General features: G+C 44.6%; 1 protein-coding gene across 2 annotated transcripts in view; it reads left to right on the top strand.

Annotated features, from left to right (window-relative positions):
* The first annotated feature begins 307 nt into the window (after positions 1-307).
* The window catches only part of LOC308516408 (OX-2 membrane glycoprotein-like), a 37,186-nt gene continuing 12,501 nt past the window's right edge, over positions 308-24,992 (top strand). Inside the window, exons 1-3 of one of the 2 annotated variants that reach the window (XM_081087359.1) lie at positions 308-1,205; positions 19,771-20,109; positions 21,106-21,405. In XM_081087359.1, coding sequence (XP_080943485.1) covers positions 1,142-1,205; positions 19,771-20,109; positions 21,106-21,405 — 703 coding nt within the window. In that variant the 5' untranslated portion in view covers positions 308-1,141. The remainder of the gene's footprint in view (positions 1,206-19,770; positions 20,110-21,105; positions 21,406-24,992) is intronic. The other variant, XM_081087360.1, reaches the window with a different exon arrangement.

Raw genomic sequence — 24,992 nt, 5'->3', positions numbered from 1 at the left:
GAGGGCAGGGGTATTATGGATATATGATTGTGAAATGAAGGCTGTTTAATGATCTTACTCCAGAGAAGGGAAGCCCAACCTTGCTTCTCTGAAGACAGTATTTGCTCCAAATCCCAGCCCTGGCTTTAATCCCCACTCCTGGGCTGTTTGTCTAATTAAGCATAAGTCTGAGATTCTGGATAAAGATCACTACCCTACCTTGTAAGACAGAACATATAGTCCAGAGATCATTAATCTTTACACCAGGAATAATAGATGTGCAAGCGGAATAAAATCTTTGCTTTCAAATGGATTGTTCAGGTAAAGTACACTCTGAACTTTAATGAATGAGACTGTTGAAATGAATGGGCACTGTTGTTCAGAATCTCAGCAGGAGGTAGACATGCTGGGGAGGCTGGTATGAGTCTGTGTGCATGAAATACCAACAGGCACATGGCTGGGTTAGAATTTAAAGGAGAAAAAATAGAAATCAAAAGCACCAGGAAAGAAGGGCTTTCTCTATTTAAAGTAGTGTGTAGAGAGAAGAGTTTATAAGATGAAAGTAATGTGTCTGTGTTTATTTTTTTCACTTTAATGTGTAAATAGTATTTAACTTGAAACTTACTTTTTTAAATTTTCTACTTCAGTTGTTTAAGAGGTAGATTGTAGGAATTTAGATGCCAAGAGAAATGATTTTTAGAAACTTAATATACCTCTGTGTAGAGCAGCCTTATCACTCAATCTTACTCATTGTGGAAAAACCAGTTTGATACCTGTTATGTACACAAATAATAGAACACAAAAGAATGGGAAAGGTTAGTAACACACCCAAAAGAAAAGCTAATTAAATTTTCTTTCAAGCCAGCAGGTATGATTTTAGAATCTGTGTACTAATGACATGACAGCTACAAAATAGCAAGCAGATATGTTTAAGAAAATTATATGCATAGACCTAAGATTTTGAATAACATTGTAGATTAGGCAGACAAGGAAGTTCTAAATTGACGGTGATGAAATTTTTAACGAACTTTCAGAGCAAGTAGTTAATGAGTAACACAGTTTGGTAGAATACCGAAAGACCTGAAAATTGCCTTTCAGTGCTAGATTTCAGTTAGAAAAGAAAGTATTCCAAGTGTTAGAGAAGATTTTCTCATCAAATTTAATGGACTTCCCACTCCATCCCATTCTCCAGCTCCTCGTGCTTCCCATCTTGGTACAAGGATCAGGTAACTCTTCATTTTTTTTTTCTCTCAAATGCATTAATTTGGGAATCAATGGTGAATAAACACCAGGCTGTATGGTCTTTTTTACTTTTATATAGTTAGGTGACCAGAACAGTATGTTCGGCTTTATGTGTCAATCAGCTGTCCAAGTTGTTAGCAATCAGCAAACTGTTTAACTTGAGCATAATTAAAGCAGTGACTTAGCAAACAGAGAATGAAAGAAGGAAATAAGCACTGATTCTGAAGTGAGCCCAAGGAGCTCGAACTAGAGAGGAGCCCACAAACCTGCTGGGGGCAAATGAGCTCTTTGCAGGTTAGTTAGTTAGTTAGTTAGTTAGTTCTGTGTTACTTCTTGCAGTCCATTTGCCTTTTAAGTTAGAGTCTGACTTGTTTTTGTGGCTATTTGTGGTCATTAAGAATTTTTTTTTATGTTGTCAATTTTGTTGTTTCCTTGGTGTGTTTGCTTATCAGTACAAATTGAGGTACTCTTGAGACACATTAAGGACTTAATAAATATTCAGTTATTTTCTAGTCATTTAAAATTATTTGATTAAAGATATTTAACTCAAAACCATGTAAAGGCAATGATAAATGTTATGTAGGAATTCAGCAGAGAAAAAGAAATCATGATAACTTCTGGTTAAGGAGTTTTTCCTGGGGGAAGTATCATTTGAATTCAATTAGATGGTTTAATCAAAGGTTGGATGAGGGGTGACATATGCTGAGGACAAAAGGAGTGTGACAAGTAGAGGAAACCAGTATGCTCAAGTTACTTATCTTTAATTTACTTCAGCACATAAAATGCAAAATGGAGAAGCCTGGTTTTGTCTTCAAGTAACTTAGCCTCTAGTGGGGAAGACAAGAATGTGAACAAATAATGATGAAGTGCATTTTGCTGAGGGTAGATGTAGTCCATTCAATGTGATTGCTGTATAACAGCAGTTTTCAACTGGTGTGCCACAGGAATTTTTAAAACATGCAATACCTGATTATTTAGTCAGGGACACTGACCTCTCTTCCCTTAGATTGTCAAACAACAACAGCCAATAAAACAATAGCCGTCTAGTGGGAATGAATCAAAATTGTATCTGTTTCTTTTGTCAGATGGGCAATTTTTAGTACTTGGTTTATGTGTGCCAGTTTATTGAGATTTTCTGAGTTTTTACCTAATGTTTTTCTATTTAAGGATCCCTTTCAGGATACCACATTATCTTTATTTGACACTAGAGGCCTGGTACACAAAAATTTGTGCACTCAGGGGGGTCCCTCAGCCCAGCCTGTACCCTCTCTCAGTCTGGGACCCCTCGGGGGATGTCCACCTGCTGGCTTAGGCCCGCTCTCTGAGGAATTGGGCCTAAGCTGGCAGTCAGACATCCCTTTGGCATCCTGGGAGCCCTCGGGGGATGTCCACTTGCTAGTGGGGAGCAGGCCTAAGCTGCAGTAGGACATCCTTAGTGCTGCTGAGGAGGCAGGAGAGGCTCCTGCCACCACCTCTGTGCTGGCAGCCATCAACCTGGCTTGTGGCTGAGCAGAGGTCCCCCTGTGGGAGCGCACTGACCACCAGGGGGCAGCTCTTGCATTGAGCATCAGCCCCCTGGTGGTCAGTGTGTGTCATAGTGACCAGTCATTCCCGGTCATTCTACTATTAGGGTCAATTTGCATATTACCCTTTTATTATACAGGACTAGTGGCCCGGTGCATGAAATTCGTGCATGGGAGGAGAGTGTCCCTCAGCCCAGCCTGCACCCTCTCCAATCTTGGACCCTTTGGGGGATGTTGACTACTGGTTTAGGCCTGATCCCAGGATGTCCGACTGCCGGGATCGGGTCTAAACCGACAGTTAGACATCCCTTTCACAATCCTGGACCGCTGTCTCCTAACCACTCACCTGCGTGCCTGCCTGATTGCCCCTAATTCGTGCACGGGAGCGGGGAGTTCCTCAGCCTGGCCTGCACCCTCTCCAATCCGGGACCCCTCAGGGCTGCTGGCACCTAACTGCTCACCTGCCTGCTGGCCTGATCCCCCTAACTGCTCTCCCCTGCTGGTCTGATACCCTTAACTGCTCTCCCCTGCCATCCTGATCCTCCTAACTGCTCTCCCCTGCCTGCCTGATCACCTCTAACCGCCTCTGCCTCAGCCCTGCCACCATGGCTTTGTCCGGAAGGACGTCCGGAACCTCGTCTGGAAGATGTTCAGTCTAATTAGCATATTACCTTTTTATTAGTGTAGATGCCACCTTGTCCTAAAAATGCAGGTTGTTAGCAGGTTTTCCTATCATGGAAGGAGAGCCCGCAGTAGCATCCTGGGTTCTGACCAGGGCTTATGCACTCGTGCTTTATCTCAGCAGATGAGATTCCTAGAAGACTCTTGGATGTACCTTGAACATTTCTATCAATTTTGCCAAATCATCCTCCAAAAATGTTGAATCACTTTAAACTCCCACCAGCAACCATGCGTGTGCCCTCTGTCCTACTTTGATGCCAGTATCATTGATTTCCCCCTAAAAGCTTCCCTCCCCTCAGCCGGGACTGCTTGGCACTTGAGCCAAACTCACTGTTCAGTCCAGGACTTGATTTCCCGAGATAGAATTATGGAAGAGGAAAAATAGTTTTCCTCTACCCTTCTGAGTTCTTAGCAGAGGCCCTTGTAATGAAAGATAGATTACCAAGAGAAAAACCAAAGTTCATTAACATGTGTACCTCGTGTATATGTGGGAGATCCCAGGAAAAAATGAATAACTTCCCAAAGTGGCTTAGAATCCAGATTTAAATACCTTCTTTCTAGGGAAAGGGGATGGGATATGTAGGCCTCTTAGAGGAGAGTACATGATTTTTAGGAAAGATGCATAGGGGTGGGGGAGACAGTTTGTAACAAAGTTTGGATGTGATGTCAACTTCTAGTCTCCTGTCCTGTGACAGGAGTCAGTCTTCACTGGCTGATGGCACTTTTCCCATCAAGGGAACCTTTTGGGGGGGTCCGATTTTAGGCAGAGAAGGAGACTTCAGTGAAAACCTCTCCTTGCATTTGCTGTTTTTCAAGCATCTGCAGGTTAAGATCATCAATATAACAACATGGCATATGTTGGGGTGGTCTGTTCTCTGGCCTTCAGAATAAACCCAACAAAAGCTTGTTTCCTCTCTTAGATAATTTGCCACAGTAGCGTTATTTCCTGGAAACAGTATTCTGACCAGTATTCTGATGACTTCCTGGGAGTGATCATAACATACCCTGTGCTTGTAGAAAGGTGTGGGCCATATCACTAAATAATCAGGGTCAGTTTTCTCATCTTGTGGAAAGGGAGATAAAGTTATGATAGTTTATCTCCCTTTCCACAGGTTTCCTGCTGGTTTGTGTCTCTGCTGCAGCCCCAGTGGCCCCCGCGCCTCTGCGGCCTTGGGGTTAGGGGCTGCTGGGTGCCGGCCCCCCTGCAGGCTGTGTCTGTGCTCCTCTGACCCCAGCGCCGAGGTGGGGCTTGAAGCTGCTGGGTGCAGGTCACCCTGAGGGCTGTGTCTCTGCTCCTCCAACCCCAGCGCCAAGGCGGGGCTTGGGGCTGCTGGGTGCTGGGCCCCGCTGCAGGCTTGTGTCTCTGCTCCTCTGGCCCCAGCAGCCCCAGCGGCCCCAGCAGCCCCAGCAGCCCCAGCGGCCCCAGCAGTCCCAGCAGCCCCAGAGCCTCCTCCGCCACAGGGCTTGGGGCTGCTGGGTGCTGCCCACCCTGCAGGATGTGTCTCTGCTCCTCTGACCCCAGCGCCGAGGCAGGGCTTGGGGCTACTGGCTGCAGGGACCCCTGAGGGCTGTGTCTCTGTTCCTCCAACCCCAGCGCTGAGAAGGGGCTTGGAGCAGCTGGGTGCTGCCGCCCTGAGGGCTGTGTCTCTGCTCCCCCAACCCCAGCGCTGAGGCGGGGCTTGGGGCGGCTGGGTGCCGGCCCCCCTGTGGGCTGTGTCTCTGCTACTCTGACCCCACTGCCCAGGCGGGATTGGGGCTTCTCGGTGCCAGCCCCCCTATGGGCTGTGTCTCTGCTCCATCCCCATGGCAGTGCTGACCAAGCAGGCCCAGAGGCCCTCCACCAGCCGGTTGAGGCAGAACGCCTGCGTCCTCACCAGGCTTGCTCTGCCACTTGGAGCCTACATATACAAATTAGCCGCCATCTTGGCTGGCAGTTAATTTGCATATCGCTCTAATTAGCCAATGGGAAGGGTAGCGGTCGTATGCTAATTACCATGTTTCTCTTTTATTAGATAGGATGTCTCATTAGGCTCCTCTTGACTGTGACAGTTTCTCAGAATTTCCCTGTTATTGATGACTGACTGTTTTGAGAGGCACTGGTCAAGTATTTTGTAGAATTACCCTCTATTAGAATTTGTCTGATGCTTGTTTGTTTATTTTTTTCTTTTCTTTTCTTTTTGTTTTTATTAGTTAAGGTATTACAAATGTGTCCTCATCCCCTCCATTAACCCCCAACCTCTCTCCCACTCCTGCACACTCATGCTCCCATCCCCCTATTGTCCATGTCCATTGGTTTGGCTTATATGGGTGTATACAAGTCCTTCGGTTGATCTCTTCCCCCTACGCCCTCTTTCCCCTGCTTTCCTTCTGGGGATTGATAGCCTGATCGCTGTTTCTCAGTCTTTGGATCTGTCCCTTTTCATCAGTCTATGTTGTTCTCTATAATCTACAAATGAGTGAGATCATGTGGTATTTATCTTTCTCTGACTGGCTTATTTCACTTAGCATAATGCTCTCCAGTTCCATCCATGCTGTTTCAAAAGGCAAGAGTTCCTTCTTTTTTACCGCAGCATAGTATTCCATTGTGTAGATGTACCACAGTTTTCTAATCCACTCATCTGCTGATGGGCACTTAGGCTGTTTCCAAATTTTAACTATGGTGCATTGTGCTGCTATGAACATAGGGGTGCATATGTCCTTTCTGATTGGCGTTTCTAGTTTCTTGGGATATATTCCTAGAAGTGGGATCACAGGGTCAAATAGGAGTTCCATTTTTAGTTTTTTGAGGAAGTTCCATACTGTTCTCCACAGTGGCTGCACCAGTCTGCATTCCCACCAACAGTGCAGAAGGGTTCCTTTTTCTTCACATCCTCTCCAACACTTGTTGTTTGTTGATTTGTTGATGAAAGCCATTCTGACAGGTGTGAGATGATAACGCATTGTCGTTTTGATTTGCATCTCTCGTATAATTAGTGACTTTGAGCATGTTTTCATATGTCTTTCGGCCTTCTGTATGTTCTTTTTCGAAAAGTGTCTATCTAGGTCCTTTGCCCATTTTTTATTGGATTGTTTATCTTCCTTTTGTTGTTTCATGAGATCCCTGTAAATGTTAGAGATTAAACCCTTATCGGTGGTATCATTGGCAAATATGTTCTCCCATGTAGTGGGTCTTCTTGTTGTTTTGTTGATGGTTTCCTTTGCTGTGCTGTTTGTTTGTTTTATGATTAGACTAGGGTTATGGATTTGGGGGAGGAAGACCAGCACAGGTAAGATGCCATTCTAATTGCATCCTATAAAGTGTACAGACTATCAACTTTTATGTATCCATGGGAGTGTCAAGTTGCAGTCTTCACTCCTTGGGATTCCCATTCTCTTAATGAGTTTTTAAAAATTTGTATAATTAAAGTTCATTTTATGTATTGTAAAGCTCTATACATTTTGACAAATGCGTAATGTCACTTATTGGCCATTACAGTTTCATACAGAATTGTTTCATTGTCCTAAAAATCCCCTGTGGTTCACCTTCTCAACCCTACTCCCTGCCCCTGAGCCCTTGGGCACCACTGATATTTTTTTTGTCTCTATATTTTTACCTTTTCCAGAATGGCATATAATTGGAATCCGAGGGGATGTAGACCTTTTAGACTGGCTTTTTTTACTTAGCAAAAGGCATTTAAGATTTACCCGTGTCTCTTTGTGGTTTGGTAACTATTTTTATGTCTGAATAATATTCTGTTGTTCAGACATGCAGTTTGTTTACTCATTCACCTATTGAAGTCATCTTGGTTGCTTTCAGTTTTTGGTGTGTGGAGGAGAAACTGTTCCAGGGCAGTCTGACTTGCAAACTGGACCTGGGTTAAAAGGAACTCCTTTGAAGACTGTTTTGATATTAATCACTTGTGTCCTAACACAAACCAGCATCCCTCTCCTGCCTTCTGGTACAGGCTGGATCCAGAAAACAATCTGGTTGTTCTGGCCTGGTCAAGCATGCAGAGCAATTTCCTGTACCTGGTAGCGGTTACAGACTAGTACACTATTCTCTCCCCCTGCCCCTTATATAATTCCCTGGTGTCTGCTTAACATCTTCAGAATCCATTTCATCTTGCAGCCACCCAAGATGTGCCTCATAAGTAAGTTGTCCTCTATTAAATACCAGACTGGAGTGGCCCGCCTTTGTTCGGTCTTTCCCTGCCCTAGGAGGTAGATTTTCAGTTTGGGACCTTTCCCTGGGTGACCGTGTACTAACAATTCGTGATCCAGGCAAGAGACTGAAGAAATGGGCCTTGGGAAAGAGGCATCTATGGGGGAAATCGTGGGTTGGCCATCTACTTTTATGTGGGGAAGAGTGGCCCATATGTTAGACGTGTGTCGACCACAGTGAGAATATAGGGCCACCCCCAAAACACCAGCTGGCCTCATGTATTTGTTTGAAGAATTACACATTGCACTATGCAAGCAAGAAAGGAAAGCACATGGCCGCAGCTGTAGGCTAGCCCGTCTCATGGATGGGTTGATTGACTGCCGATGCCCAGCTAAAGGCAGAAGCCAGGGTTAGGAAATTGGAGGCAGATCTAGGGGAAACACACCAGTCTCCAGAGAACATCCAAGCTATGGGAAGGACTTGGAACTCAGACAGAGTGAAAGAAAAGGGGGCAGTGGGAGAGAGTGCCCAATTTGCAGAACCAGGGGAAATTTTCTGACCATTACACACTAGCTTCCATGGCCATTGATAGCACTGAGGGGGCCAGAGAATTTCTGAGGATTACCATGCATTACAGTACATACAGCACGAGTGTCAACTCAACCAAAGTAGTTACCCTGTGTTTATTTCTGGTGTGTTTCCCTTAGATCTGCCTCCAATTTCCTAACCCTGGCTTCTGCCTTTAGCTGGGCATCAGCAGTCAATCAACACACCCATGAAACGGGCTAGCCTACAGCTGAGGCGATGTGCTTTCCTTTCTTGATGCAGAGTGCAATGTGTAGTTCTTCAAACAAATACATGAGGCCAGCTGGTGTTTTCGGGTGGCCCTATACTCTCACTGTGGTCGACACATGTCTAACATATGGGCCATTCCTCCCCACATAGAAGTAGATGGCCAACCCATCTACTTTGTCAGCAGGGAAGAAAGGCCATGTGAGAATAACCTGAAAGCAAATCTGGCACCATCTGGTTGCCACGGGCACCTGAAAGCACTGATTGATTGCCAGCCTAATGCAGTGCTAGTGGGGTTATGGAAAGCTTTAAAGCCATTGATACCATTGGCTCCCCCAGAAGACACCCCAACAGATTTAGAGGAGCCTTCTGAGATTTCCTTTTACATTGGTTGGATGCCTCATTGTATTTCATAGGATACATTTGTAATACACTTAGATTTTCAAGTTTCAGTCTTCATTCCTTGGGATCCACAGCCTCTTAAATGGGTTTTTAAAATTTTGTATAACTAAGGTTCACTGTATGTATTGTAAAACTCTATATATTTTGACAAATGCATAATGTCACTTATTGGCCATTACCCTTTCATACAGAATTGTTTCATTGTCCTAAAAATCCCCTGTGGCTCACCTTCTCAACCCTACTTCTGCTCCTGAACCCCTGGCCCCCGCCAGTATAGGATGAAGGCTAAGATTGTCCTCAGGTGGAGGCCACTGTGGGCAATCAGAGGCCTCATGAGGAACTCATCATCTATTGGTTCCCCCAGAAATAAACACAGGGTAACTACTTTGGTTGAGTTGACACTGGTGCTGAATGCATTCTAATATATGGAAATCCTCAGCAATTCTCTGGCCCCTCATTGCTATCAATGGCTAAGGAAACTAGTATGTAATGGTCAAAAAATTTCCCCTGGTTCTGCAAACTGGGTACTCTCCCCCATTGGGAGTATGGCTTCATCTCCCCAATTCTGGAAAACATATTGAGCATCAATATCTTGCAAGGCAAGACTTTATAAAACTGTATTGAGGATTCTGCCTATGACTAGAATTAATTAAATCAGAGAGCAATGCCAATTGGGAGGCAGTTCGTTTGCCACCAGAGGGAAAAAGTGGTGACAGTTAAACATGATCACCTGGAACACATAAGGAAATAGGGAGAACTACTCAAGAGCTCCCCCAAGTGAGGCATTGTGCATCCTGCACACAGGGCCTTTAACAGCCCAAGGGGTTCTTGAAAAATGACAATAAATTACAAGGAGCTCAATAGGATAGTGCCCCTTATTCATGTGGCTGTGCCTAATATTGCCACTATAGTAGGTGGTCCTAGGAACATATGCTGTGCAGGACCTAGCCAATGCTTTTTTTTTTTTTCTCATACCCCCAGCTGTTGGGTCCCAATATCAATTTGCCTTTACCTGGAAGGAGCAATGATGGGCTTTCCTCACCACATCCTGTGAAGTGGTGGCCGGGGATTTGTCATTGTTTTCGTTCCCAGCCCCAGTGAAATGGGCCCATTACATTGATGATATAAAGTTAACCTGTGAAGATCTGCCCTGACTGTAGAAAACCCTGCAGGCTTGCTGGACCACCTACAAGAGAGGGGCTGGGCAGTGAATCTGGAAAAAACCCAAGGATCAGGAACTGTAGTAAAGTTCTTGGGAGTCATTCAGTTGGGTGAGATCCAGGTTGTGCTTGAGGCTGAAATAGATAGCTCATACCAAAAAATGTGAGAAAGGTACAAGCTTCTGTGGGATTTGGGGATACTGGTAAACATTTACACCTCATTTATCACAATAGCTTTATCCTTTATACCCTTTAGTTACAAAGAGAGAGACATTCATGGGACCGGGGGTCAGAATGGCATGCCATGCCACCTTCAAGAAAATAAAAAACAACTAGTCAAACAGATCAAAGCCTTGGAATCTCACACATGGGTTACCATTTCAATTAGGTTTGGTTACCCCAGGAGACATGAGATGGACATTATAGAAAATAGTGCCCCTTGGCAGTTCTGATCCCAACTGTGGAAAGGGGAAGAGAACAGAAATATCTCCGCAGAACAGCAACATCTGGCAGTTTACACAGCGCTCCTGCAGGTGGAGCCACGTACCAGGGAACTGTTGGTTACATTAAGAATGTGCCTTCCCATCAAGAGCTGGGTCATGTCCCACCAGGCTGGCTCTGCCAGGGCAGACTCCCACACAGACTATGTGGCAGGCCTGTTTGCAGCAGAGGAGTGCTCTGTCAAATAGTACTCTATCTTCAGAGATGCAGCAACTGCTAAGTCCCTTTGACTATGTAGAGCCTCCAAATGCTACTGCTCTCATCCCTGTGCCCCTCCTTTCAACCTGTAAAGAAGGAATAGGGGGAATTCTGCTGGATCCTGGTACACTGATGGCTCTGTCTGTCCGGATGTCAGTTGCCAATTAACCGTGCCCAGATACTATCTGGATGGAAACATGGGCAAACCACAGTAGACATTGGGCTGAATTAAGAGCTGTCTGATTAGTCCCTTACACACAAACCCGGGTTTTGTACACTGACCGCTGGGCTGTGTTAAATAGAGTGACCCATGGCTCAGGTGATGTTAGACAGAGAAGGGGTGGATGATTATGAACAAACCTTTATGGGGACAAGAGATGTGGGAAAATATTTGGGCTGCCCACAAGAGCCTGAGGGAGGCAGATCTCATTGTTTTCTATGACCTTCCTCAGAGGGCATCCACACCCCCAGAAAGTGCATGCTTTGGCAAAAATATGTGCATTAGCAACTGACCTGTCAGTTGACATGACAGATTAGGAAGAGTGGGCACTGGAGTGCCTGAGTGGGATGGTACATGAGTAAGGAGGCAGGGCTGCCTTTAAAATGCAGTGATCTGGTTAATGTAGTTGCATCCTGTCCTGTCTGTTCCAAACAGTGCCCTATCAGTGGTCGGCAAACTGCGGCTCAGCAAACCGTGGCTCGTGAGCCACATGCAGCTCTTTGGCCCCTTCAGTGTGGCTCTTCCACAAAATACCGGCTCTTCCACAAAATACCGACTTCTGCTCATGGGCCACGAAGTTTCAGTCACAGTGTACGTGTGCACCCGCACGTGGTATTTTGTGGAAGAGCCACATTCAAGGGGCCAAAGAGCCGCATGTGGCTCGCAAGCCATGGTTTGCTGACCACGGCCCTAGATGACTGCCACGGGGATCCAGGGCCATCCATTGAAGTGCCCAACTGGTAAGGGGTGAGCAAAAGGACATAGCCTTCTTCAACTGAGTACAGGCTCCAAATGTGCTCTGGTGTGTGTCGACAAAGCCTCCGGTTTAACACAAGCCTTTCCATGTAAGCCAGCTGATCAAGCTGCCGCTACAAAGGGACTAGAACAGTTAAGTGCTATGTATGGGTACCCCTGTCAAATAGATAGCGACTGGGGGGGGGGGTCACACTTCAAAGGGCATGATGCATAGGAATGGGCAAAAGAACATGTTATTAAATGGAAATTCCACCTCTCACATAACCCACAGGCAGCTGAGTTGATGGAACAGGAAAATGGTATTCTAACAACAGGTAAAAATTACTAACTGGAAAAATTACTAACACCTGGTAGACAAAGATACTTTCCCAGGCGTGTACACATTTAAATAATCAACCGATGGGGCCTATTGCCCTATATGCCAGATTACGAACTCGGGCTGAGACACCCAAATACGGTCAAGATATGGAAAACAAAGAACACAGCAAAAGTCCCGACAGTGGCACTGGGTGAGTGACCTCTGATACTGAGCACGCCAAGCCCTACTGTCCCTGGGAAGGGGACTGCTTACTGGAATCTGTAATAGGACATCTCACTAGGATGCGTCATTTGCTTCACGGCCATGGTGGGGAGGAACTGCTCAGTCCCTGGTGGGATCCTGTCATTCTAATGTAATCAGGACCTGAGGAAACATGGGATAGGTGGACTTGGATATGCACCACTGGAAGAGAGAAGGTAGGGGTCCTAGCATATTCCCCTGCCTATTCACCTCCTTAGGCTCAACAGTGCCACCTCCCCTCGCCAACTTAATATGGTTTACACAGCCTGGCCAGATTCCTAAAGCTCGGGCCACATTAACATCTGAAGACCAGGCTACAAGTGTAATTCTTATAGAAGGAGAAAATCTCCCATTCAAGCCCCTACAAGTATTTGTCTTTCCAACCTTAGACTGACGTGACTGTGGTATTTCATTACAGATGGGGAATTTGATGGAAACGTCTCCTTGCTATGGGCTCATTCTTGGAAGATGCAATCATCCCCATAGGAACCCTGACTAAGTTTACTCAACAAACTCTCAGTGATAGTCCACAGTCTGTCCTTGTGAAATATTAAAATGTCACTGAGAAAATCTGTTCTACAAAGAAGGATGGTGTGGGGGAAGCACAGGACTTGGTTGGGATGTCTGTAAGGAGGATTCTCTGAAAGGTCAGGGGGCCTCTGAGGGGACTTTGCTGAAGGCAGCAGCCCCTACCTTGACTTTTCCAAACAAGTCCGATCCCCCGGGGGTGTTTTGCTAGAATCTCTGTTTAGTCTTTAAAGATCCGACATTGAGGAAGCATATCCTTTCTCAAGGATGCTTACCTTGCTGATTGTATCTAGAGGTTAATTTTAGTTCAAGCTGTTATGACAATAAAAACTTGAGGCAGGCGAACAGGTTTACTTGGTGGCAATAGCCAAGTAGTGCCTTAGCCCTCTCTTTTACATAAATGTGTGTTAGAGTAATCTGTTCATCCATTGCTCAGGGTCCGCCAGTCAGCCCCGGCAGAATGGCCTTAGGTATCATTACACATTCATAAGGGGGTTCCTGTGCCATCATCCAAACTAAATGTTGTTTTTACACCAGATGAATGAACTCATAGCTCTTCTTTGTTTACACATGAAAACCCAAGTAAATGCCGTAAGTGACCCAACCCCCAGGCCAAGCTGACTACTAAACACACAGGTTTGGGTCTTTGGGAACATGGTAAAAAAATCATTACTGCCCTAACCGGTTTGGCTCAGTGGATAGAGCATCGGCCTGTGGACTCAAGGGTCCCGGGTTCGATTCCAATCAAGGTCATGTACCTTGGTTGCGGGCACATCCCCAGTGGGGAGTGTGCAGGAGGCAGCTGATCGATGTTTCTCTCTCTTCAATGTTTCTGACTCTCTATCCCTCTCCCTTCCTCTCTGTAAAAAACCAATAAAATATATTAAAAAAAATCATTACTAATACTTGGACTGCTTCTCTCAATTTGTCTATTTTCTTGCATGTGTCTGTATTTTTGCTGCCGAATATGTCTCCAATGCAGTCAACTGGCAACACAGCAAGCTGTCTCCCTGGTACTGAAGCTCCTGCTGACTGCTTAGGGTACCTGGCAAAGGAGGAGGCATGTGAAATTCTAAGAGCTGGTCAAGAGGGGTGGGGTGTGAAGGAAGTCTGCTTGGGTCCCACAACTGGACCCAGTCAAAAGGGACAATGTTCATCATGAACCTCACTTGAAGACTGTTTTGTTCTTAATCACCATGTATTTTGACATAAACCAGCACCCGTCTTCTGCCTCCTGGTACAAGCTTGATCTGGAAACATTCTTGTTGTCCTGAGCTGGCCAAGCATGTAAAGCAATTTCCTGTACCTGATATCAGTCACATACTTGTACATATGACTATCCCTATCTTTCCCCAGTGTGATTCTCTGGTGCATGCTAAGTGGTTCAAGGAGCCATTTCACTTTGCAGCCTCCCTTAATAAACTCTATTAATTACCAGGCTGGAGTGGCCAGCTTCTTTCTTTTGTATTTCCCTGCCATCCACTCATGGAAGTACATTTTCAGTGCCAGGATCTTCCCCTGGGTCTGCAGGCACTAACAAGGTGATTATTAATAAGGCTGCTATAAACATTTGTATGTAGGTGTGTTTTACCCTTCTGCCCATTTTTTAATTTTTTTATTGTTGTCAGTATTACAGATGTCCCAATTTCCCTATTTTATACCCCTCCACCCAACTCCCACCCCACCCCAGATCTTCTCCACACTATTATCTGTGTCCATGGGTTATGCAATTCTATATAATAAAAGCCTAATATGCTAAGTGTCTGACTGTTAGTTTGATTGTTTGACCAGTTGCTATGATGTGCACTGATTACGAGGGGGCAGACGCTCTGACCAGTAGGTTAGCTTTCTGCTGGGGTCCAGCTGATTGGAACTGGGCAAGATGGCCCCAATTGGCACTGATGGCCCCATCGGGACTGGGTGAGATCCCTGCAGGCCGGGCTGAGGGACTTCAGAGGTGCACGAATCCATGCACCGGGCCTCTAGTATGCATATATGATCTTTGGTTAATCGCTTCCTGTCCTACCCCCACACCCCACAATGAGATCTTTTATTCTGTTCAATACATCCATGCCTCTGGACCTATTTTGTTCGTCAGTTTATTTTGTTCATTAGATTCCACATATAAGTGAGATCATGTGATACTTGTCTTTCTCTAACTGGCTTATTTCACTTAGCATAATAGTCTCCAAACCCATCCATGCTGTCCCAAATGGTAAGAGCTTCTTTTTACTGCTGTATAGTATTCCATGGTGTAAATGCATCACAGCTTTTTTTATCCATTTACCTATTGATGGGCACGTAGGCTGTTTCCAGATCCTAACTATTGTAAATAACACTGCTATGAACATAGGGGTGCATATATTCTTTCTGATTGGTATATGGGGGTTCTTAGGATATATTCCCAGAAGTGGGATTGCTGGGTGGGTACGTAGGATTTTTGTGTGAATATAAGTTTTTAAATCAGTTGAATAAATTCCTAAGAGTACAATTGCTGAATCATATGGTAAGAGTATGTTTAGTTTTTTAAGAAACTGCCAAACTGCCTGGCTGCCATGGCTCAGTGGTTGAGCATCAACCTATGAACCAAGAGGTCATGGTTCAATTCCTGACCAGGCACATTCCTGGGTTGCGGGCTCCATCCCCAGTGAGGGGCATGCAGGAGGCAGCCGATCAATGATTCTCTCTTATCATTGATGTTTCTCTCTCTCTCTCCCTCTCCTTTCCTCTCTGAAATTAATAAAAATATATTTTTTAAAAAAAGAAAGTGCCATTTAAACTGTCATTTAAAGTGGCTGTACCATTTTTCATTCCTATCAGCAATAAATGAGAGTTTCTGTGTTTGTCACACCCTCACCAGCATTTGGTATTGTAATTTAAAATTTACTTTTAGCTTTTCTAAAAGGTATATAGTGGGCTTACATTATTGTTTTAATTTGCAATTTCCTAATGACAAAAGATTTGGGGCATCTTTTCATATGTTTATTTGTCATTTGTATATATTTTTTGGTGAGCTATCTTCAGATTTTTTTTTTTGGCCAGTTTTTAAATTATTTATTTATTTATTTTTAAATTTTTCTGTTACAGTTGATATTCACTATCCTATATAATAAAAGGCCAATATGCAAATTGACCAAACAGCAGAACGACCACCGGGAGCAGACACTTAACACAGGAGCTGTCCCCTGGTGGTCAGTGGACTCCCACATGGAGAGTGTCGCTCAGCCAGAAGTCGGACTCATGACTGGCGAGTGCAGTGGCAGTGGCGGGAGCCTCTCCTGCCTCCACAGCATCCCTAAGGATGTCCAACTGCTGGCTTAGGCCAATAGTCAGACATCCCCCATGGGCTCCTGGACTGTGAGAGGGCACAGGCCAGGCTGAGGGACCCCTGCCCCCTGAGTGGACCAGGCCTCTAGTTATTTTATATTAGTTTTAGGTGTACAGCATAGAGGTTAGATAATTACATAATTTACAAAGTGATTCCCTCTTCAATAATTCAAGTACCCACCTGGCATCATGCATAGTTATTACAATACTAGAGGCCTGGTGCATGAAATTCATGCACTCTGGGAGGGGGGTCCCTCAGCCTGGCCCGAGTCCTCTCGCAGTCCAGGAGCCCTTGGGGGATGTCCGACTGATAGCTTAGGCCTGCTCCCCTAAGCTGGCAGTCGGACATCCTTAGTGCTGCCTTGGAGGTGGGAGAGAGGCTCCCGCCACTGCCACTGAGCTCGCCAGACATGAGTCTGGCTTATGGCTGAGCGGCGCTCGCCCTGTGGGAGCGCACTGACCACTAGGGGGCAGCTTGTGCAAGGAGCGTCTGCCCTCTGGTGGTCAATATGCATCATAGCGACTGGTTTTCCACCACTCGGTCAATTTGCATATTAGCCTTTTATTATATAGGACTAGAGGCCCGGTGCACAAAATCTGTGCACTTGGGGTGGGGGGAGGATGCGTCCCTCAGCCCGGCCTGTGCCCATTTGCAGTCCAGGACCCCTTGGGGGATGTCCACCTGTTGACTTAGGCCCACTCCCCGGGGGATCAGGCTTAAGCTTGCAGTCAGACATCCTTCTGGCAGCCAGGGAGCCCTTGGGGGATGTCCGACTAAAGGCTTAGGCCCCCAAGGGATCGGGCCTAAACTGTTAGTTGGACATTCTTAGTGCTGCCACGGAGGTGGGATAAGCTCCTGCCACCACCTCCGCACTGGCCAGCCATGAGCCAGCTTCTGGCTGAGTGGCACTACTCCTCGGTCTGACCTAAACCCTAGAGATTAGTACTTCATTTTACAACTTTTTCTCGGTTTATAGGCAGCAGCAAACTCAGACCACACAGTCGGGTGTGCAAGAAATGTTTAGTAGTAACCAAACCTAACTTCAACTTCAGCCCCCATTCGGCCAAGTGAAAAAACAAAAACAAAATATTATTTAACTTGGGTTCCCCACCCCCTTCTCTGGAGTTATACTTCCATGTCAGACAGTGTATATCGCAGGCAGAGGTGCCAGAGAACCGAGCACAAGGACCGAGGGTCAAGGACATCTGGACCTCAGGCTTCTGTCTGGGCTGCCCCCACCCAGCTGCCCCTGACCCTCACCTCAGAGCTCAAGTCCATGCTGATCCCTGGTATAGTCTCCTCATCTGGGCCTGGAGGCCTCTTGAGTCCAATGTGCTCTCTCCCTCCCTCCCTGCCACCTTCTCTCTCTCACACAAAGAGCTATTGGGTTTTCTGGGGTGAGGTCCTCTGACACCTCCTCAGCCCCGTTGCACGGACACCATCTTGGTGCCTTGGTCACGGCCACAAAGCTGTGTGGCTGCTCTCAGACCCTCCGTCTCCTGCTGCCTTAGGGAGTGACTCAGTGGGAGGGGAGGTCACAGTCCTTTTTACATGGCCACCATCAAACACTCAGCGTTCCTTCCCTCTAGTTCTCCTTCTCCTCCTCACCCAGTCCAGGCACGTCTATGTGCAGGTCAGGGGAGGGTGGGAGGCAGGCGTGTCTCTGACCCAGCACACAGGCTTCCAGATCCACTGCTTCCCCAGGAGGTCTTCCACGCTCTGGACCTCGACACCCAGAACCTGCCCCCTCTCAGCTGCAGGTCTTTGCCCGCAGTGGTCAAGTCTGTTTAGAGCAGTCGTTCTCAACCTTGGCTGCACATTAGAATCACCTGGGAATCTTTTCAAAATCCTGATTTCTGGGCCTCATCCTCCGGAAATTCTGTTTCTTTGTTACTAATGTTGTGACTCTACCCCATAACAAAGAAACAGAATTTCCAGAGGATGAGGCCCAGAAATCAGGATTTTAAAAAGATTCCCAGGTGATTCTAACGTGCAGCCAAGGTTGAGAACCACTGGTTTAGAGGCTTGAAGTCAAGAAGTGCCTCTTTGTTCTCTGCTTTCTGGAGGCGGTCAGCGTGGAACATTCCTGCCTGGACTGGGGAGGGGTCTCTGGGTGTTAAGAATACCAGGAGGGGGAGCAGACTCCTCCTAGAGCTCCGAGATGGGAAAGGCAGCACCCCCTCACCTCTAACCCCAGGACATTTCTTTAGAAGCAGAAGCCTCATCCTGTGCAGGGGCCTGTGCTGGCTGCCTCAGTTTCTCAGAGACAACGAATTTGATGAACGTCTTTTCCCCACTGCAGTAGCTGCTTCATTTGTTCATTCTCGCATTTTTCATTAGCTGCTAAATCGCCCCTGTGGCTGCAAACCTGTTGTGCCTGCCTCAGCCAGTGGGGAGCTATGGGAGCTGTGCAGGGACAGGGGAAGGGGGAGGGGGGCCCGGCCGGCAGAGAGGGTCAGTGGTGCCTGCCTGGCTGTCTCAGAGGATGTGGCTTAGGTTAGGTTCTGTCCTTTGGAGACTTTAGGAGGGGAGGCCATGTCCTCCGCTTTCCGCTTTGACTCAGGGGCGGAAGTTCTCCTTGCTCTCTGGCCTCATAACTCAGTGGATCATAGTGGGATGTGGCAGGCAGGCGGCTTCTGCGACTGCACACAGGCACCAGAGGTTTCTGCGGCTGCACACGCTGTGGGCAGGCGGCTTCTGCAGCTGCACATGGGCACGGGCTGGTGGCTTCTGCAGCCGCACAGGCCTGCAACCCGGGACCGGATCAGGTCACAGGCGGTGGCAGGCGGCTTCTGTGGCTGTACACAGGCGTGAGCAGGCGGCTTCTGTGGCTGCACACGCTGTGCGCAGGCGGCTTCTGTGGCTGTACACAGGTATGGGCAGGCATGGGCAGGCGGCTTCTGCTGCCGCACACGGGCGCGGGCAGGTGGCTTCTGCGGCTACACACAGGCGCCGGCCTGCAACCCGGGACCAGATTGGGTCACAGGCAGCGGGCAGGCAGCTTCTGGGGGCTCCGGGGTTGCCGCTTGGCCTGCTCCTGGGACCTCCTGCCCTCTGATCACCATGGCAATCTCGGGCCGCTGGCCAGCCGCCTGCCCCAGGAGTCTGGGGTTGCCACCTGGCCTGCGCCCCAGCCCTCCCGGGCCGTCTGACCGCCATGGCAATCGCTCCACACAGGACAGCTGGCAACCCCGGCCCCTGGGGTCGGGGTTGCCGCCTGGCTTTCCTATGGCGATCACCGGCTGGGGGGTGGGGAAAGGTGGCTTTGCCCACCCCCAGCTCTTGCCTGCCACCTGGGTTGCCGATCACCATTCTTCAGTCCTTCCCCTTTTGCCTTCCATCATTGGGCGTATGCAAATTAGCCGCCATCTTTGTTGGCGGTTAACCACCATCTTAGTTGGCACTTAATTTGCATATCACCCTGATTAGCCAATGGGAAGGGTAGCAAAGTTACGGTTAATTACCATGTTTCTCTTTTATTAGATAAGATTATTGACTATATTTTCTATGCTATACTATACATCTACATAACTATTTTGTAGCTAAAAAATGTGTACTTCTTAATCCTTTCACCTTTTTCACCCAGTCTCCCATTCCTTCTCCCCTTTTTCAACCATCAGTTTGTTTTCTGTATCTATGACTCTGTTTCTGTTTTGTTTATTTTGTTCTTTAGATTCTACATGTAGGTGAAATCATACGGTATTTGTTTTTCTCTGACTGACTTACTTACTTAGCATAACACACTGGCTTTTATTTGTAGGTTCTCCACACAGGATAAAGCACAAAAATAAGGAGACAGCTGTATTAGGAGGAAATGTGACAATTTTCTGCAATCTAACAACTCCAGCAGATGTTGTACAAATTACCTGGCAAAAGGTCCAAGATTCTTTGCCACAAAATATTGGCACATATAGCAGTAAATATGGAGAAAAGATTCTTCCACCATACATAGATCGACTGCACTGCAAGGCCATCGAACCCAATTCCTCATTCATCACTATCCACAAAGTGACGTTTGAAGACGAAGCCTGCTACAAATGTCTATTTAATGTGTTCCCTCATGGCAGTCAGGAAGGACAAATCTGCCTTACCATTATAAGTATACAATTTTTTATGTAGAGTAAAAATCATGGGGATGTGGTCTATGAAGGTTAAGGTCCAGAGAAAGAATGTTTATTATTATTATTATTATTATTATTATTGTACAGAAGGAAAAAATGGAAGTTAATAATGGTTACATAAGTTGCCCATTTTCACATAGTGCAAAACCAGGCATAGCATTTATTCTGCCCTCTATGTAACTTTTATGCACTGACTTTAATCAAGTGGGTAAAATTAATGAACCACATCAAGATTTTCATTAGGGAAAGAGAGGAAAAGGAAAAGAAATAGTAGAGAAGGAGGAAGAGGGGATAAAGAAGACTCTAAGAGAGTAACAATTTCCCAATTTTCATATTAACAAACTGTTGAAGGGATAGCGATAGTGTCACCTCATTATGTTGCTATACATTTAAAATAGGGGGTTTATATAATGTAATTTTAAGGTTTAGTGAATGTGGAGATACCAATTGTTCTTAAATTGGATGATAGTGGATATAGGAAAAGGAATGATGAGATTTGTTTTTTAATTGTGATGAGAGGTATCTGAGAGGGACATGTTTTTAACATTTGGGTTTTATATACAAACTAGAGGCCTGGTGCATGGATTCGTGCACCAGTGGGGTCTCTCGGCCTGGCCTGCACCCTCTCGTAATCCAGGACTCCTTGGGGGATGTTGGACTGCCAGTTGCAGATCACCGGGCCTCTAATATGCATATAAGATCTTTGGTTAATCTCTACCCACCTTCCTCCCTTCCCACCTCCCTTCGAGATTCATCAATCTGTTCCATGTTTTCATGCCTGTGCATTGAGCGTCTGCCCCCTGGTGGTCAGTGCACATCATAGTTACTGGTCGAATGGTTGAATGGTCATTTAGGCTTTTATAGAGAGAGATTTGAGAAGTCCATCTTTGCCATCATAGAAATCTGGTATGACATATTTCTATATTTAATTTTGTTTCTTCTCTTTCTTTTTTTTTTTTTCCTTTGTGCCTCAGCTGTATCTGAATTAAAATCTGAACTCCAGTCCAATATTGGCTCTGAAGATTTTCTTAGATATACTTACTCAGCTGTGGGAAAACCTGTTCCTCAAATATCTCTCTTTCCATCACAAGTCTTAATTAATCCACCAAAAGAATACCTTGCACAGAACCCAGATGGCACGGCGACTATCACTAAAATGTACAACGTCTCCTTGGAGACTGTGAGATCCCTAGGACTCCAACACCTGATTGTGCACATGGATCATCCTCTAAGGAATGAAGAGAAGATTGTCCCTTTGTCTTTCAAACAAGAATGTAAGTAGAAGTAATAATCAACAAGGAAAAATATTTATCTTTAAAATTCACTACCAAAAGTGTTTGTGTAGTCATCTACTTTTAAAAATGTAAATCAATGTAATACACATGCATGGCTAAAGAAATAAATAATGAAGATGTTCTCTAACCCAGCACTGCTTCCAGGGGTAATGGCTCTTATGGCACATTTTTAATTGTTCTCCCCTGCATGCTTTTCCTGAATTTCTGCCAGTCAATAAAGATTAGGCCATTTATACCTCCTTCAACTTTTCTGCTTCCCAATGTAATTGGTTTCCTTCCAATATAGTTCTTTTGCTCCTTACCTCTGCAACTTTCAACAGCATAATTAAACTTATTCATTGTTTCATCCGCATATAAAGTCTCTCTTCGCTGCTCATTTTTGCTTGTCCACTTTCCCCTCAAGCTCTGTCAACCATCCATATCTTCTGTTTCAGAGCCATAATTAAGCAAGGTATGATTTCCCTAAGAAATTTAAATAATAATTTAAATAAATTTAAGTAATTTATAAATAAATTTATATGTCTAAATAATATAATTTCTTATAGAATTTAAATAACTTTTTAAATATTCCACCTAGTAATCTTTTATTTATTTTTTAAATCTTTAATGTTGAAAGTATTACTTATGTCTCCTTTTTTTCCCTATTGACCTCTTCCAGCCTACCCGTCCCAGGCCCTCAACACCCTACTGTCTACGTCCATGTGTTATGCATATATTCATATAAGGTCTTTGGTTGAATACCTCCTACCCACCCCACCTTCCCTCCGAGAATCTGCACTCTATTTCATGCTTCCATGTCTCTGGATCCACTCCCTTCATCAGTTATTTTGCTTAATTAGATTCCACATATGATTGAGATCATGTGATGCTTATCTTTCTCTGACTTATTTCACTTAGCATGACACTCTCCAGGTCCCTCCATGCTGGCTCAAAGGGTAAGAGATCCTTCTTTTTAATTACTACATAGTATTCCCTGGTATAAATGTACCACTATTTTTTTTATCCACTCATCTCCTGATGGTCACTTGGGCTCTTTCCAAATCTTAGCTATTGTAAATTGTGCTGCTATGAACATAGGGGTGCATACATTTTTTCTGATTGTTGTTTCAGGTTTCATAGGATATATTCCTAGAAGTGGGATTACTGGGGCAAATGGCAGTTCCCTATTTAATTTTTTGAGGAAATTCCATTCTGTTTTCCATAATGGCTGCGCCAGTCTGCATTCCCACCAGCAGTGTACTAGGATTCCCTTTTCTCCACATCCTTGCCAGCACTTGTCATTTGTTGATTTGTTGATGGGAACCATTCTGACAGGTGTGAGGTGATACCTCATTGTCGTTTTAATTTCCATTTCTCTCATGATCAGTGACTTAAAGCATTTTTTTTTTCATGTCTCTTAGCCATCCACTTTGGAAAAGTGTCTATTTAGGTCTTTTGCCCATTTTTAAATTGTATTGTTTGTCTTCCTTTTGTTAAGTTTTATGAATTCCTTATATATTTTGGATATTAAGCCTTTATAAGATGTATCATTGCCAAATATATACTCCCATAGAGTGGGCTCCCTTTTCATTTTGTTGATGGTTTCTTTTGCTGGGAGAAGCTTTTTATTTTGATGTAGTCCCATTTGTTTATTTTCTCCTTGGTTTCCTTTGCCTTGGGAGATGTATCGGTAAACATATTGCTACGAGAGATGTCTGAGATTTTTGCTGCCTATGGTTTCTTCTAGGATTTTTATAGTTTTCCAACTTACATTTAGGCCTTTTACCCATTTTGAGTTTTTTATTGTGTATGGTGTAAATTGGTGGTCTAATTTCATTTTTTTGCATGTATCTGTCCAATTTCCCCAAATTTATATATTTAAATAATATACTTTCTTATAAAATTTAAATAACATTTTTATATTTCACCTAATAATCTTTTAAAACTAAATAAAGCATTTTTGCCTCTCTTAATATTTCATGTAAATACTGATATGTTTAGGTTTTTAATCTTTCATCTTACTATTTATTTTGTAGTATCTGACCTGTTTATTTTCTTTTATTTTATTTATTGATTTTTTACAGAGAGGAAGGGAGAGGGGTAGAGAGTTAGAAACATCGATGAGAGAGAAACATCGATCAGCTGCCTCCTGCACACCCCCTACTGGGGATGTGCCCACAACCAAGGTACATGCCCTTGACCAGAATCAAACCAGGGGCCCCTTCAGTTCACAGGCCAACGCTCTATCCACTGAGCCAAACCGGGTGTATCTGACCTGTTTCATGTCTCTTTCTCTCTCTTTCTGAATTCTTTTAATTATTTATTTTTATTTTATCTCTCCCCCTCCCATTAGTTTGTTAACTATACATTTCTCTACCCTTCTTTAAGGGGTTATTTGGGGGACTATTGACTTGTTAAAACTCAATAGAATTTAGCACTTTTACAACTTCCCAGATATATGCAATTGAGCATATATCAATTCTCATCCTTTGTGCCATCGTTTGGGGGCATTTTAATTGTTCATATATTTAAATACCAAATGTATCATTGTTGTTTCTGTTATTTATAGTAATGTGTTTTTTTTTTTTAACTTACCCTTTCTGTTGGCTTTCATTTCTCTATCCATTTCAAACTTTCATTTTTCTTCTCCCTAACGAAATTTCTCCTAGTGTAAGTGTACAGATAGTCAGTTCTTTTAAATTGTTTTGGTTATAAAATGTTTTAATTTTTGAAGAACATTTTTGCAGAATTCCTAATTCCAGTTTGGTGGGGTTTCCCTTCATCACTTTGACAGTAGCAATCTTTGACAGTGGCTTTTGACTTTCATTATTTCTGCTGAAAAGATATGTGTCAATTTTATCAGTGGTTCTTTGAAAGAAACACATCTCTTCCCCTTACCTCTACTGCTATTAAGATTTCTTCCTTCTATAGCAGTTTTATTATTATGTGCCTTGGTGTTGCAATTTTGTTTTTATCTTCTTGCATTTTTCCAAGAGTCTTGAATCTGTGGATTAATGCTCTTCATCACTTTTGGAAAAATTTTGGCCATAATCTCTTCAAGTATTGCTTCGTTTCCATTCCCTCTCATCTTTTTCTAGGTCTCTAATTACAAGTATAGTAGATGTATAACATAATCAAATTAGATGTATCTTAAATTCTGTATCTGAGAATTCTAAAACTTGGGTTTTTCTGGGTCTCTTTCTATTATCTGTCTTTCTATCATAGTTTCTAGTCAGTGTTGACTTTTATAGTTATTTTTTAATGAATGCTAAGCTTTGCATATGTAATATTGCAGAGATGATTAAAGCTCTGACTGTTTTCTTCGCGATAGCTTCATTTATTTTATTTTCTTATTATTTTTGTTAATCCTCACCAGAGGATATTTTTCCCATTGAAAGAGTGGAAGAGAGTGGAGAGAGAAACATCCATGTGAGAGAAAATGGTTGCTTTCTACATGAGCCTGACAGGGACCATAGATCAAACCTGCAACCCAGGTGCATGCCCTTGACTGGGAATGGAACCCATGACCCTTTGGTGCACAAGCCAACACTCTAACCACTGAGAACACCGGCCAGGGTGCCGTAGCT

Source organism: Myotis nattereri, assembly GCF_964212035.1.
Source record: "Myotis nattereri genome assembly, chromosome: 3".
In the NCBI taxonomy this organism is placed as follows: Eukaryota; Metazoa; Chordata; class Mammalia; order Chiroptera; family Vespertilionidae; genus Myotis; species Myotis nattereri.
The sequence above is the reverse complement of the archived record's forward strand: the minus strand, read 5'-3'. Positions and strand labels throughout refer to the sequence as shown.